General features: G+C 46.5%; 1 protein-coding gene across 1 annotated transcript in view; it reads left to right on the top strand.

Moving 5' to 3' along the window:
* LOC123759718 (TWiK family of potassium channels protein 7) overlaps positions 1 to 12,822 on the top strand; it is a 53,204-nt gene that overhangs the window by 37,601 nt on the left and 2,781 nt on the right. The window contains exon 6 of the mRNA XM_045744973.2: positions 11,786 to 12,020. Within this exon, the coding sequence (XP_045600929.1) occupies positions 11,786 to 12,020 (235 nt within the window). The remainder of the gene's footprint in view (positions 1 to 11,785; positions 12,021 to 12,822) is intronic.

Genomic DNA, 12,822 nt, shown 5'->3' with positions numbered 1-12,822 from the left:
TATATATATATATATATATATATATATATATCTATAAATGTGTACAATGAAAATCAGCATGTGAATGCAATAACATATATCAGTATAAATGTTCCTTGATACACAACAATGATCAATCGATCACTCTATCAGTCCTAGAACACATACATCTGTAGGTAATCCAGCCTACGACTGTAACTCTAAACTTCAGTATAAAACACTCCTTGACATAAGAATGCCAACAATCACTCACCTCTCACTGCGTCTTGCACGCTAATGACAACCAAACACTATCAACTCCCTACAAGTAATCCACCAGAACTTCCCTTCCACCTCTGGAAGTTCACTACCCTGATCTTCAGGTTCTTCTGGGCCTAACTACCAGGATCCTCTGCAGCTCCTCCAGGCTGCTACCATGAAGTTTCTTTGAGCAACTACGGTGCTTCACCCTTCTGCTAGGGTCCTCCACAGCTCTCTTGGCTGCTACACCATGAAGTTTCCTCGAGCAACTATGGTGCTTCACCACCTCTACAGAAGCACGTGACACTCCTCTTCACTGCTTCTCCTCACAGCTCGAGGTCCTCTCCTCCACTACCTTGGAGTCTCATCAACTACTTCATCTGTGCTGGCTTCGAAGTTCTCAGCAACTTCTTCCCCAAAGACAAACCACAGATTGTCTGGTTGAGGGCGCTCCTCCCTCTGACGAAGCTTGGTCAGGGTGCTTCCACGGCCCACAATAATGTCTCTGGGCGGCTTAATGATCTTCTCGTCGACCAGGACTTGAGACCACAACGTTACCAGCTCGATTCTACAGCTGGCACATCTGCATACTTCTCTTCTCTTCGAGATATATCACTAGGGGTTCCCTTCTGACGGGAGCTCAACGGAGCGTGGCTTTCCCCTGCGATGCCTGGCACTCAAGTGAGGTCAAAGCCCCTCCAGAAGCAAGCCTCACGCCTCCAGCAAAATGTCCACATCTTCTAGCCAGTCATTTATCTGTTTTCTTCTTCACTGCCCATAATCTCAAATTGTTTATCATATCCAACCAGCTATTTTACATATGGGTTATCACCTCAATATTTGCTAGACTTTCTAATCAGGTCAGGCTTGATGAATAACTCTCAAGGAGGGAGACTCGTTTCTCCTGCAGGCTGAGATCATAACAACTAGTATGTTTAGTATGTCACATATGCACATATTAAATAAGTCAATATTGACTGTAAGAAAGTGCGAGAACGGGTTGGCTAGAGCCTGCTCGGTGTGGCGTCTACACATTACCAATATAAGACATACAAGACTGCTCTCGGATACTCTGCTAGCCGAGAGCAGTACTTATAAACATAATCACAAAAGAATATGCATTAATCTCTAATAAGATGTATTTTTTTTTTTACAAACAATAACCCCCTCCCTTTCTGGCTCGTTGTGAGGGGGCTTGGTGGGCGGCTGCCGGAGTGTGATGCTCCATGGGTCAGTCCTCTGTCCTTTTGGAACCTTATGCTCCGGCTGCTGTCTTTACCAATTTTGCCAGAACTCTCTTCCTTTTCCTTGTGTTTCGTTTTTCTCCCCCCCCCCCTCTTCTCCTTTTTAATTGTCATTTCCTGCCGACCTTTTGCCTGTTTTAATTATTCTCTTGGACTACTTCTATTTTGACGCCAGGGTGTTTGAGGAGGCATACTCTTGCACCCGTAGAACTGTAATATCTGACGTCGAGAGTGAGGGGAACCTTTTATTGTCAATCCTCCTTTCGTCACTGAACCCGATCTCGACGGACTCGCGGTTCTTAAGGTGGCGTTTGTGGGGCGTATACTCATGACGCACCCCTGGGGGGCCCCCGGCAAGATCGGGGATAGCTTCTTGTTGGGTGTCCTGCCTCTAATTGTGGCTCCATGGTGGGTGTGGAGGCACATACGTGAATGAAATTTTTTCCTCATTTTCATGGCTGATAATGTTTCCCTTGTTCCTTCTCAGGCTCATGGGGTGGGCAACCAAGCCCCCGAGTCGGACTGTGTTGGAAAACCAGGCCCTGTAGCCCCCGCTGCATTGGGCCCCAACCTGACTACTCCCCTCAGCTCCCCTCCTTCCTCTGCGGTAGGGTCGATTTCCCAGCCCCCAGTGGTGACCACCTCGTCCCCTGGCACGGCTCCGTCTCTCATTGTGACTACTGCGCCTTTTACCCCCCTCTCTCTCTGGGGTTCTCAACGCCGTCCCCGCCACGGCCGCACTTGCACGATCCCTTCCCGTACTAATACTTACAATGCCTTGTTTGGTCCTGCTACGTGGGCTAAATACTTTGATCCCCACCATCTGGATTCTACTCCTCCTGACGATTTCTCCCTCCATAAACACCTTGTTGATTCAGTAGATGCTTCTGTTACTTTTAACTCCACCAGTTACGGTACACGTGTCGTCGCTGCTCCTTCTCAGAATGCAGCTAATAGCCGCTTTGTCCCGCATTGGAGAGAACCCTATTCGGGTCTCCAAAAACGCTCGGTTAAATGCCAGTGTTGGCACTGTTCTCCTCCCACACCATGTTGCAACTGGTGTTTGGGACCTCAAAGATTGCCATGAAGGTATTAAACATATCCTTGAAGCCCAAGGCCATTCTGTCCTCCAGGTGGACACGTTCACTCGTCCCCCTCGTGGTTGTCGCCGTCAGCCCCTTCGAGTTGTTAAAATCACCTTTGATAGTAGGGCCCTTCCGCCCTCTATTATTCTTGCTGGTGCCAGATGCTCCGTTCATACATTCCCTCTCCTAGACTTGCAATAAGTGTTAGAAGTTCTGACACGGTGTCCTCAAATGCACAAGTACTGTGTATCTATGCCCCATGTGTGGGGACGATAGTCATTCTAAGTCCGAGTCCCCAGGCTCGCTGCCTCAATTGCAGTGAAGCCCACCCTACTTTCTCACACTCGTGTATACACTACAAACTCGAGGAAGCCGTCCTCAACTTGAAGCACCGTGATTGTCTGTCTTTTCCTGAAGCAAGACGCCAAGTTCGTCGTCTCACCCCTTTCGCGGGTGTATCCTACGCTCACGTGTTGCGTTCGACCTCTCCTAGTCCTTCCCACCTTCCTCAGTATCACAACCGTTTCCAGGCCTTAAACCCAACCACAACCACCACCTCCTCCCCTATTCCTTTGCCTCCTGTCCCGACAGGTCTCCCTCCCGGTTCTCCGTCTGGGGTTTTCCCCCTTCCTACTCGGTCCACCATATCTCCTTTGTCTTCTTCCCCATCTTCCCCCACTCTTTCTTCCCGACTCTCCCCCCAGTCTCTTGACCCTCCACGCCACCTGTCTGTCCAGGCTGATATCCATCATCTTCCCAGCAATCTTCGTGTTGTTTACTCCTGTTCCTCTTCTCCTGCTGAGACCATTGAGTCTGTCGCCCGGTACGTTGTTACTGGAACGCCTGTCTCTTCGAGTAAGAAACGTAAGCCTGGCTCCTCTCCTTCTTCCTCTCCAGTGGGTAAGAAGGTTTCACTTTCTTCCTCGCCCCCTCCCTCTGACTCTGTCACTACATCCCCTCCCATTTCAGTAGTCGAACCCCCTGTGCCAGATATGGAGGTTTCTTTCGCCCCCGATTCCCTCTCGGTTGCTGCCCTTGCTGAGGTGCACGCCCTGATTTCTGCCCCTCCTCCTCCAGCTGTCTTTGCCTGCCCCCCTCAGTTGTCTCCTCCTCCTCTGGATCCCGTCAGTCCGCCTCTGGACTGTCCTGATTCCTTCCCTCCATCCTTACTCAGTTTACCCATGCCCCCTAACCCTGATTTTGCTGATCCTGCTCCTGATCCTGAGATTCTTTAATAAACTGTGTTCTTCTTTACCTATGTTTCTTTTTTGTTCTCTGTTACTGTCCTTTCTCTTTGATAATGTCTATTCTTCAGTGGAATATTCGTGGATTTTTATGCCAACTTCCATGAACTCCAACTTCTAATTACACAGTTTTCACCACTTTGTGTTTGTCTCCAGGAACCAATGCTTGGTGCTCGTCCTGGTCACTTTCCTGGTTATTCCTTTCTTTCTCCCCTCCCCCAGTTCTTGCTGGGGCCCATAACTCTACTGCTCTCTTAATTCGTTCTTATGTTCCCTTCGTCCCCCTACTTCTTCTGTCACCTATCCATTGTTCTGCTGCCCGTGATTTTGTGGGTAAATGGTATAATGGTATACAGTCTGTTTCATTTATCTCCCCCCATATGTCCCGCTTTCCCTTCCTGATCTTAAGCACCTCCTGGACTCCTTGCCAGAGCCGGTGCTCCTTTTGGGTGATTTCAACTGTCGGCATTCCCTCTGGTGTGATGTTCTGACAAACACCCGAGGCCGTCTTCTCGAACCGTTCGTCCTCGCTTCTTCTCTATCTCTTATGAATTCTGGTGAGCCCACTCATATGGACTCTCGAACTCGCACCCTTTCCTGTCTTGATCTTTCTCTCTGCTCGTCGTCCCTTTACTTAGATTTCACGTGGCAGGTTCTTGATGACCTCCATAACAGCGATCATTTCCCCATCCTCGTTTCCTTTTTCTCTTTCCACCCTCCTCTTTCCTTCCCTAGGTGGCAGTTTGCCAAGGCTGACTGGTGCCTATTCACCCTCCGTGCTACTCTCTCTGACCTCTCCTCTCTGCCTCTTCCTTGCGCCCTCCTACTTTTTTATGACATTGTCTTCTACGCTGCCCTCCGCTCGATTCCTCTGCTTGATGGGGTTCTGGGAGTTCTTCTACTCCCCAAGCCCGGCCCGAGGCCAGGCTCGACTTGTGAGAGTTTGGTCCACCAGGCTGTCGCTTGGAGTGGCCCGCAGGGCCAAATACCCACCACAGCCCGGCTGATTCGGAACTTCTCTTAGAAAACAGTCCAGTTTTATCTTGAAGATGTCCACGGTTGTTCCGGCAATATTTCTTATAGTTGCTGGGAGGACGTTGAACAACCGCGGACCTCTGATGTTTATACAGCGTTCACTGATTGTGCCTATGGCACCTCTGCTCTTCACTGGTTCAATCTTGCATTTTCTTCCATATCGTTCACTCCAGTATGTTGTTATTTTACTGTGTAGATTTGGGACCTGGCCCTCCAGTATTTTCCATGTGTATATTATTTGGTATCTCTCTCGTCTCCTTTCAAGAGAGTACATTTGGAGAGCTTTGAGACGATCCCAATAATTTAGGTGTTTTATCTCGTCTATGCGTGCCGTATATGTTCTCTGTATTCCCTCTATTTCAGCAATCTCTCCTGCTCTGAAGGGGCAAGTGAGTACTGAGCAGTACTCGAGACGGGACAACACAAGTGACTTGAAGAGTACAACCATTGTGATGGGATCCCTGGATTTGAAAGTTCTCGTAATCCATCCGATCGTTTTTCTGGCTGACGCGATATTTGCTTGGTTATGATCCCTAAACGTTAGATCGTCGGACATCATTATTCCCAAATCCTTGACATGCTGTTTTTCTACTATGGGAAGATTCGATTGTGTTTTGTACCCTGTATTATGTTTCAGATCCTCATTTTTACCGTACCTGAGTACCTGAAATTTATCACTGTTAAACATCATGTTATTTTCTGCTGCCCAATCGAAAACTTTGTTTACATCTGCTTGTAGTTTTTCAATGTCTTCAGCAGAGGTAATTTTCATGCTGATTTTTGTGTCATCTGCAAAGGACGACACGAAGCTGTGACGTGTATTTTTGTCTATATGAGAATAATGAACAGTAGCGGTGCAAGGACTGTACCTTAAGGTACAGAGCTTTTAACTGCGCTTGGACTCGATTTTATCTGATTGAATGTTACTCTTTGTGTTCTGATCGACAGGAAATTGAGTATCCAGCGTCCTACTTTTCCAGTTATTCCCTTTGACCTCATTTTGTGAGCTATCACCCCATGGTCACATTTGTCGAACGCCTTTGCAAAGTCTGTGTATACAACATCTGCATTTTGCTTTTCTTCTAGGGCTTCTGTGATTTTGTCATAGTGGTTGAGTAACTGTGACAGACAGGATCTTCCCGCTCTAAATCCATGTTATCCTGGATTGTGCAATTCATTGTTTTCCATAAAACTAGAAATTTGATTCCTAATCACTCTTTCAAACACTTTATGTGTGATGTTAGTTCAACTGGCCTATAATTTTTTGCCAAGGCTTTACTCCCCCCCTTGTGCAACGGAGCTATATCTGCAGATTTAAGTGCTGCTGGTATCTCCCCTGTATCCAGGCTCTTTCTCTATATTACGCTGAGTGCTCTCGCTACTGATACTTTACATTTCTTTATGAATATTGAATTCCATGAGTCAGGCCCAGGAGCTGAGTGCATAGGCATATTGTCAATTTCTCTTTCAAAGTCTTTCGAGTTTGTGGTAATATCCATTATATTATCTGCAGCTTGAATGTCATTCATAAAGAAGCTGTCTGGGTCATCAACTTTCATGTTGTTTATTGGTGTGCTAAACATAGTCTCATACTGGCTTCTTAGAATTTCACTAATCTCTTTGTTGTCCTCTGTGTACGTACCTTCATTTGGAATTAACGGTCCAATACTGGTCGAGGTTTTGGATTTTGATTTTGCGTATGTGAAAAAATATTTCGGATTTTTCCTTATCTCTTGTATAGCTTTCTGTTCCAATTACATTTCTTCAGACTCATATGATCGCTTCAACGTTTGTTCTATTTCTTCGATCTCCCTGCTTAGGCTTATTTTCCTTGCTTGTGATAGTTGTGTCTGCCGAAGCATTTCCGTTATTTTTTTCCTTCTCCTGTACAGTCGTCTGCGATCTCTTTCTAGAGTGGTCCTCTTTCTGCCCCTCCTCACAGGCACATGCTTCAAGCAGACCTTGTAAGCTTCAGCTCTCAGTTGAGCTATTCCCTGTGTGGGAGTTTTGTCGCTTAAGACCGTCTCCCATTGAATGGTTGCAAGGTCTACATTTATTTTTTCCCAGTCAATCCTCTTATTGTTGAAATTGAATTGATTGAATATTCCTTCCCGCTTGTTAGGTCTCTTAGACCTACTACCGTTATTTATGCTAGTTCACACTTCAATGAGCTTATGGTCTGAGTATGAAGTATCTGAGATTGTGATGTCTCTGATTAGTTCATCATTGTTTGTGAATAACAAGTCTAGTGTGTTTTCGTTCCTAGTTGGTTCTGTAATCTGTTGATTGAGCGAGAATTTGTCACAGAATCTCAAAAGTTCTCTGACCTGTGGTTGGTTATTTCCCGGGTCATTCCCTACTATGATATTTGTGTTTGCCATTCTCCATCTAAGACTCGGTAAATTGAAATCTCCAAGGAAGATAATATCTGGAGCTGGGTTTGCTAGGTTATCAAGTATGTTCTCTATTTTGTGCATCTGCTCTGTGAATTCCTCAACCGTTGTATCTGGCGGTTTATATATTAGAATAATAATTAGGTTTAGTTTCTCTACCTTAATTCCAAGTACCTCTACCACCTCATTAGTTGAGTTTAGTAGTTCTGTACATACCAGGTCTTCTTTAATATACAGACCTACTCCTCCATTTGACCTAGTTTTTCTATCACATCTATAGAAATTATAATTTGGAATCCAGATTTCACCATCCATGTAATCTTTTGTATGAGTTTCCGTGAATGCCCCAAATATTGAGTTTGACTCTAATAGGAGGCCATTTATGAACTTAACATTATTTCTTGACTTTGGCTTTAAATCTAAGATGTTTGCAAATATGAATGATTTAATTGTGTGATAATAATTTTTGTGTGACAATATTGTCACACAATATTGTGTGACAATATTGTGTGGAGTGACACACAATATTGTCCATATTGTGTGTTACTTCTGGAAGGTTTTGGTAGTTCTCCCTCCTCTCTACCCTGACCCAGGGTGTGTTGTTGTGGCAATGGTTTGTCCAGTTTTGGAAGTGATACTGGGGAGTGTGGTAGTCTCTGTGTAGTTGGGGGTTGTAGTATGTGTGGGCTTGATGACGAACCGTAGTCCAGTCTTGGGCATTTCCCCTTCTCCATCCGTACTCCTGCCACGTTTATGCCTGTCTGTTTCTCCCTGTTTCTGCCTGCCTCTAAAAAAATTTCAGTGCTATTATACTGGACTTCCTCTCTTATATAGCGCTGTGTACCTCTGACGTGGAAATCGGGGCAATGAAGATCGTAGCATTTCCTCTCATTAACTGAGAGTTTGCATAACTTAGGGTGAAAATATCTACACTCTGTATCAAAACGACATCTGCCTTTCCCTAACCAGTTTCGGCATTTCCGTTGGTGCATGAATGAGCACTCCGTGCCTCTGGGCCCATATCTACACTGTCCTTTTGCATAATACCTGCAAATATTTTCATCTGTGATTGTATTATTCTTGTTTGTACCCGTGCACGACTTGGCTACCTCTGTGTTTTTTGTTCCAACTTTCTCGTTTCTGCATTCATTCTCGGTATTGCCCTTATCTTTCTCCTTGTTGCTTTCGTCTTTCTCATTTGTGTTCTCATTCGTCTCATTTTTTTCTCTCCTTATTCATATCACCAGTTTGCTCTACAATATTGCCTTCATTTTTGTGTGCCTCGACACTATGCCCTTCTACATTGCTACTTTGACTCTCTAAATTCTCAGTCCCTGGGTTGTGCTCAGAGTTCGTTGCTGTCTTTATATACTCTGCATATTGTGCAGGTAATCCTGTACAACTCAGGTGAAATCTTATGTTACATACAATGCCTACAATACTCCTCCGAAGTGACTTAAGGCAGCCTCCACACACCTCCATGTTGGGTTTGTGATGTTATAATATTATATGCATATATTTATAATATTATATGTATGTATATATAATATGTATACAGTATATTTATAATATTACATATGTTTTTTGTTCAAGTTTGTGTGGGGGTACTTATCGCCTTGTGGAGGAAATATGGTCCTCTTGGGACCTCGCTCTTCCTCCCGGGGCACAACGGAAGTGCGTTCCCTGGTGGAATGCGGACTGTGCTCGGGCTGTCTGCTGTAAGCATGCAGCCTGGAAGAAACACCGCCACCGGCTGATTCTTTTATTTTGTTTCGGAAGGTGAGTGCGGTGGCCCATAGGACCATCCGTACAGCTAAACGTGAGAGTTGGAAATCTTATGTTTCTACCATTACGTCCTTTGCCGCAGATCTGGAAGAAGATCCGCAAGATTGCAGGCAAGTTCGTTATAGATGTCTCACCGGTTCTCCACCTCTGTGGTACTCTTGTGGCGGATCCAGTGCAGGTCGCGACCAAACTGGGTTCCCACTTTTCTTCTGTTAGCTCTGGTTCTCATCTTCCTCAATCCTTCCTTCTTCGTAAGCCTCTTCTTGAATCTTATCCTTTAGATTTCCACACTCATCTCCGCCTTCCCTATAACAATCCTTTCTCTCATTCTGAAGTTCAGTCTGCCCTGGCCCTCTGCGGATCTACATCAGCGGGCTCGGATGACGTTCATTATGAGATGCTTCGCCATCTCCCTCCGTGCACGTCTCAGTATTTACCGAGTCTGTATAACCAGGTCTGGGAGTCGTCGTCTGTCCCTGAGGACTGGCTCGATGCCATTGTACTCCCTATTCTGAAATCAGGGTCTCTCGGTACGTCCCCTAAGAACTTCCGCCCTATTGCTCTCACGAGTTGTGTTTGCAAGCTCTTTGAGCGTATGGTAAATGTCCGTCTGATGTGGTTCTTGGAATACCATCACCACCTCTCTCCTTCTCAATTTTTGTTTTCGCAAGTGCCGCAGCACGACTGATGTCCTGGTGAACTTGGAGGTCTATATTCGTACTTCTTTTGCTGCGAAGACCTCCGTTGTTGCTGTCCTTTTTGACCTGGAAAAGACTTATGACACGACTTGGAGATACCATATTCTGTCCCAACTTCGTTCTTTTGGCCTTCGTGGTAATCTCCCTCTCTTCCTTCAAAGCTTTCTCTCTCTCGTCGTACCTTTCGAGTCAGGCTTGGTGCCACTCTCTCTGCCTCTTTTCGGCAGTATGAAGGTGTGCCCCAAGGTAGTGTTCTTAGTACTACTCTTTTTCTGGTTGCCCTCAATGGTCTTCTTTCCTCCCTTCCTTCTGGCATCTTCTCCGCTCTTTATGTTGACGATCTTACTCTTTGCTGTTGGGGTGATGATTCGCCTCTCCTTCAATGGCGGCTTCAACTTGCGATTGATGCCGTGTCATCTTGGGCCACCAATCATGGCTTCAAGTTCTCTACTTCTAAGACTTGTGCCATGATTTTTACTCGGAAGCGGGTCGTTCTTCGTCCCTTTTTGTCACTTTATGGTCATCCCCTTGAGTACAAAGATTCCACGAAGCTTTTGGGGTTATTATTTGACACTCGTTTGTCTTGGTCGCCCCATGTCTCTTACCTCCGTGTTGAATGCTCTAAGGCCCTTAACTTACTTAAGGTTTTGTCCCATGCTTCTTGGGGAGCGGATAGACGCACACTCCTCTATTTGCATTCCTCTCTCGTCCTTTCTAAACTTGATTATGGTTACCCTGCATACTCTTCTGCTTCTCCTTCTACTCTTCGCCGTCTTGATCCTTTGCACCATACTGGGTTGCGCCTCAGCTCTAGTGCTTTTCGTTCAACTCCTACCCTCAGCTTGTACGCTGACACTTGCTTTCTGTCTCTCCAGGACCACCGTGATTGCTACAGTCTTCGCTATCTTGCGCGGTCCTTACAGCATCCTCCCTCTCGCCTTTATCGTGCTTTGACTTTTACCCCTCCTGTAGTTCCTGTTCCTCTTCACCGCCTTCCTCTTTCTATCCGTTTGTCTCGTTTACAAGATTATCTTTCGGTTCGTATTTCGAATGTTTCTCCTCGTATTGTTCCATCCTTGCCCCCATGGAGGGTCCCCCTTCCCAAATTTTGTACTTCTCTGACCCACATCACTAAAGCTTTTACCCCTCCTACAGTTCTGAAACGCCTCTTCCTTGAGCATTTTTCTTCACACTCCCACTCCGTTCCCATCTTCACCGATGGGTCTAAGTCTGCTGACGGTGTGGGTTACTCTGTTGTTTTTCCTGACCACACTTATATGTGTCGCCTTCCTCCGGAGGCTAGCATCTTCATACCAGAACTTTATGCTGTTCTCTATGCTCTTCGTCTCCTGCTTTCCCGGTGTCAATCCTTCTTCATGGAGGTAGTTGACTCGTAGTGCCCTCATGGCTTTAGGGTCCTTTAATCCGGTTCACCCGGTGGTCATCGAGATTCAACATTGGCTGTTTCTTAGCTCCAGTAAATTTAAGTCAGTTGCGTTTTGCTGGGTTCCCAGCCATGTTGGTGTCTCTTTAAATGAGCGTGCAAATGCTGCCGCTAAGGCAGCAATCCGCACTTGTCCCATCTCTCGTAAAGGTATTCTGTAAAGGTGTTCTGTTATTGGTAACAAACTGCGTACTCTTAAGAGTCGTGTGTCCCAGTGGCCTTCCTCCTGCTACCGTAACCGGCAGTGGGAAACGGCTCTGGCTAGGTTACGTATTGGCCATACCCATTTAACTTACGATCACTTATTGAAGCGCCGCCCTGCTCCTTATTGTCCAAATTATATTGTCACTCTGTCGGTCGTGCATATCCTTGTTGAATGTCCTGACTTCCAGGACGAGCGTGTGTCTTGTTTTCCGACCGTCCCCCGCGGTCGTTTGTCCCTGATAGAATTCTTGGCGACTTAGATACTTTTGATATCGGTCGCCTTATGCGTTTCTGTTCTCGTATTGGCATCCTTGGTGATATTTAGCGCCCTCTGATTATCCCGCACATTTGGTGGTGCTACATAGCCTTCCCGGTTTGGTGCCTTCTATTGATGATTACTAACTTACCCTCAATATGACCCCTCGCTCCTCCAGGTTGACGTGCCCATCACCATCAACCTGGTGTTGCTGTTCATGTACATGATGATGGGGTCCGGACTGTTTATGTACTGGGAGGGGTGGACGCTCGGCTCCTCCACCTACTTCACCTTCGTCACCATCTCCACCATCGGCTACGGGGACATGATTCCCAGCGCCGCCATCCTCGACAGCCTCACCTTTAGCGCCCATACCTTCAAGTTTCTCATCTGCATCGTCTACATTCTTCTTGGTAAGTGTGTTTGGTATTTGGTAATTGCTTGTTTGTTGTTGTCAAACCCCTCGTTTAGCTCTCCACCACCAACCACGCCTTTTGTGCATGGTTGGTGGTGGGGAGCTATAGGTGGGGGTTTGAGGGGGGGATCTATGGGTAGGGTTTAACGGGAGGTATAGGTGGGGTTAAGGGGAGCTATAGGTGGGGTTGAGGGGAGCTATAGGTGGGGTTTGAGGGGGTTATCTTGAGGTTATCTTGAGATGATTTCGGGGCTTTTTAGTGTCCCCGGCTTCCACACCTACGAAGCAGCCCGTGACAGCTGACTAACACCCAGGTACCTAGTTTACTGCTAGGTAGCAGGAGCATAGGGTGAAAGAAACTCTGTCCATTGTTTCTCGCGGGCATCCGGGATCGAACCCGGGACCACAGGATCACAAGTCCAGCGTGCTGTCCACTCGGCCGACCGGCTCCCCGGGGGGAGCTATGGGTAGAGTTTAAGGGGAGCTATAGGTGGGGTTTAAGGGTAGGAATGACGCCGTAAGGCTGATGTTCTCTGAGTGACCCAAGAGTGACCACCAATGAGCTGACCAGGTTGGGGTACCTTAAGCCTGGTCGTCTCCTCACGAGTGTCTCTGGATATATTGTGGTTGCGATATGTTGTAAAGTTCCCATGTATATATACTAACATACACCCTAGGTTAACACCATGTAAACTTCAGTAATCAGTGCCAGAACCTATATTAGTGTTTGGCTTAGCATACCACTTATACGGAGAGGCGTGCTTGGTGACCAAGTACCAGGCACACCTCACCTAGGGGGA

Source organism: Procambarus clarkii, chromosome 8 (assembly GCF_040958095.1).
Source record: "Procambarus clarkii isolate CNS0578487 chromosome 8, FALCON_Pclarkii_2.0, whole genome shotgun sequence".
Lineage (NCBI taxonomy): Eukaryota > Metazoa > Arthropoda > Malacostraca > Decapoda > Cambaridae > Procambarus > Procambarus clarkii.
Note: the sequence above shows the minus strand (reverse complement) of the source record. Positions and strands in the feature narration are given on the sequence as shown.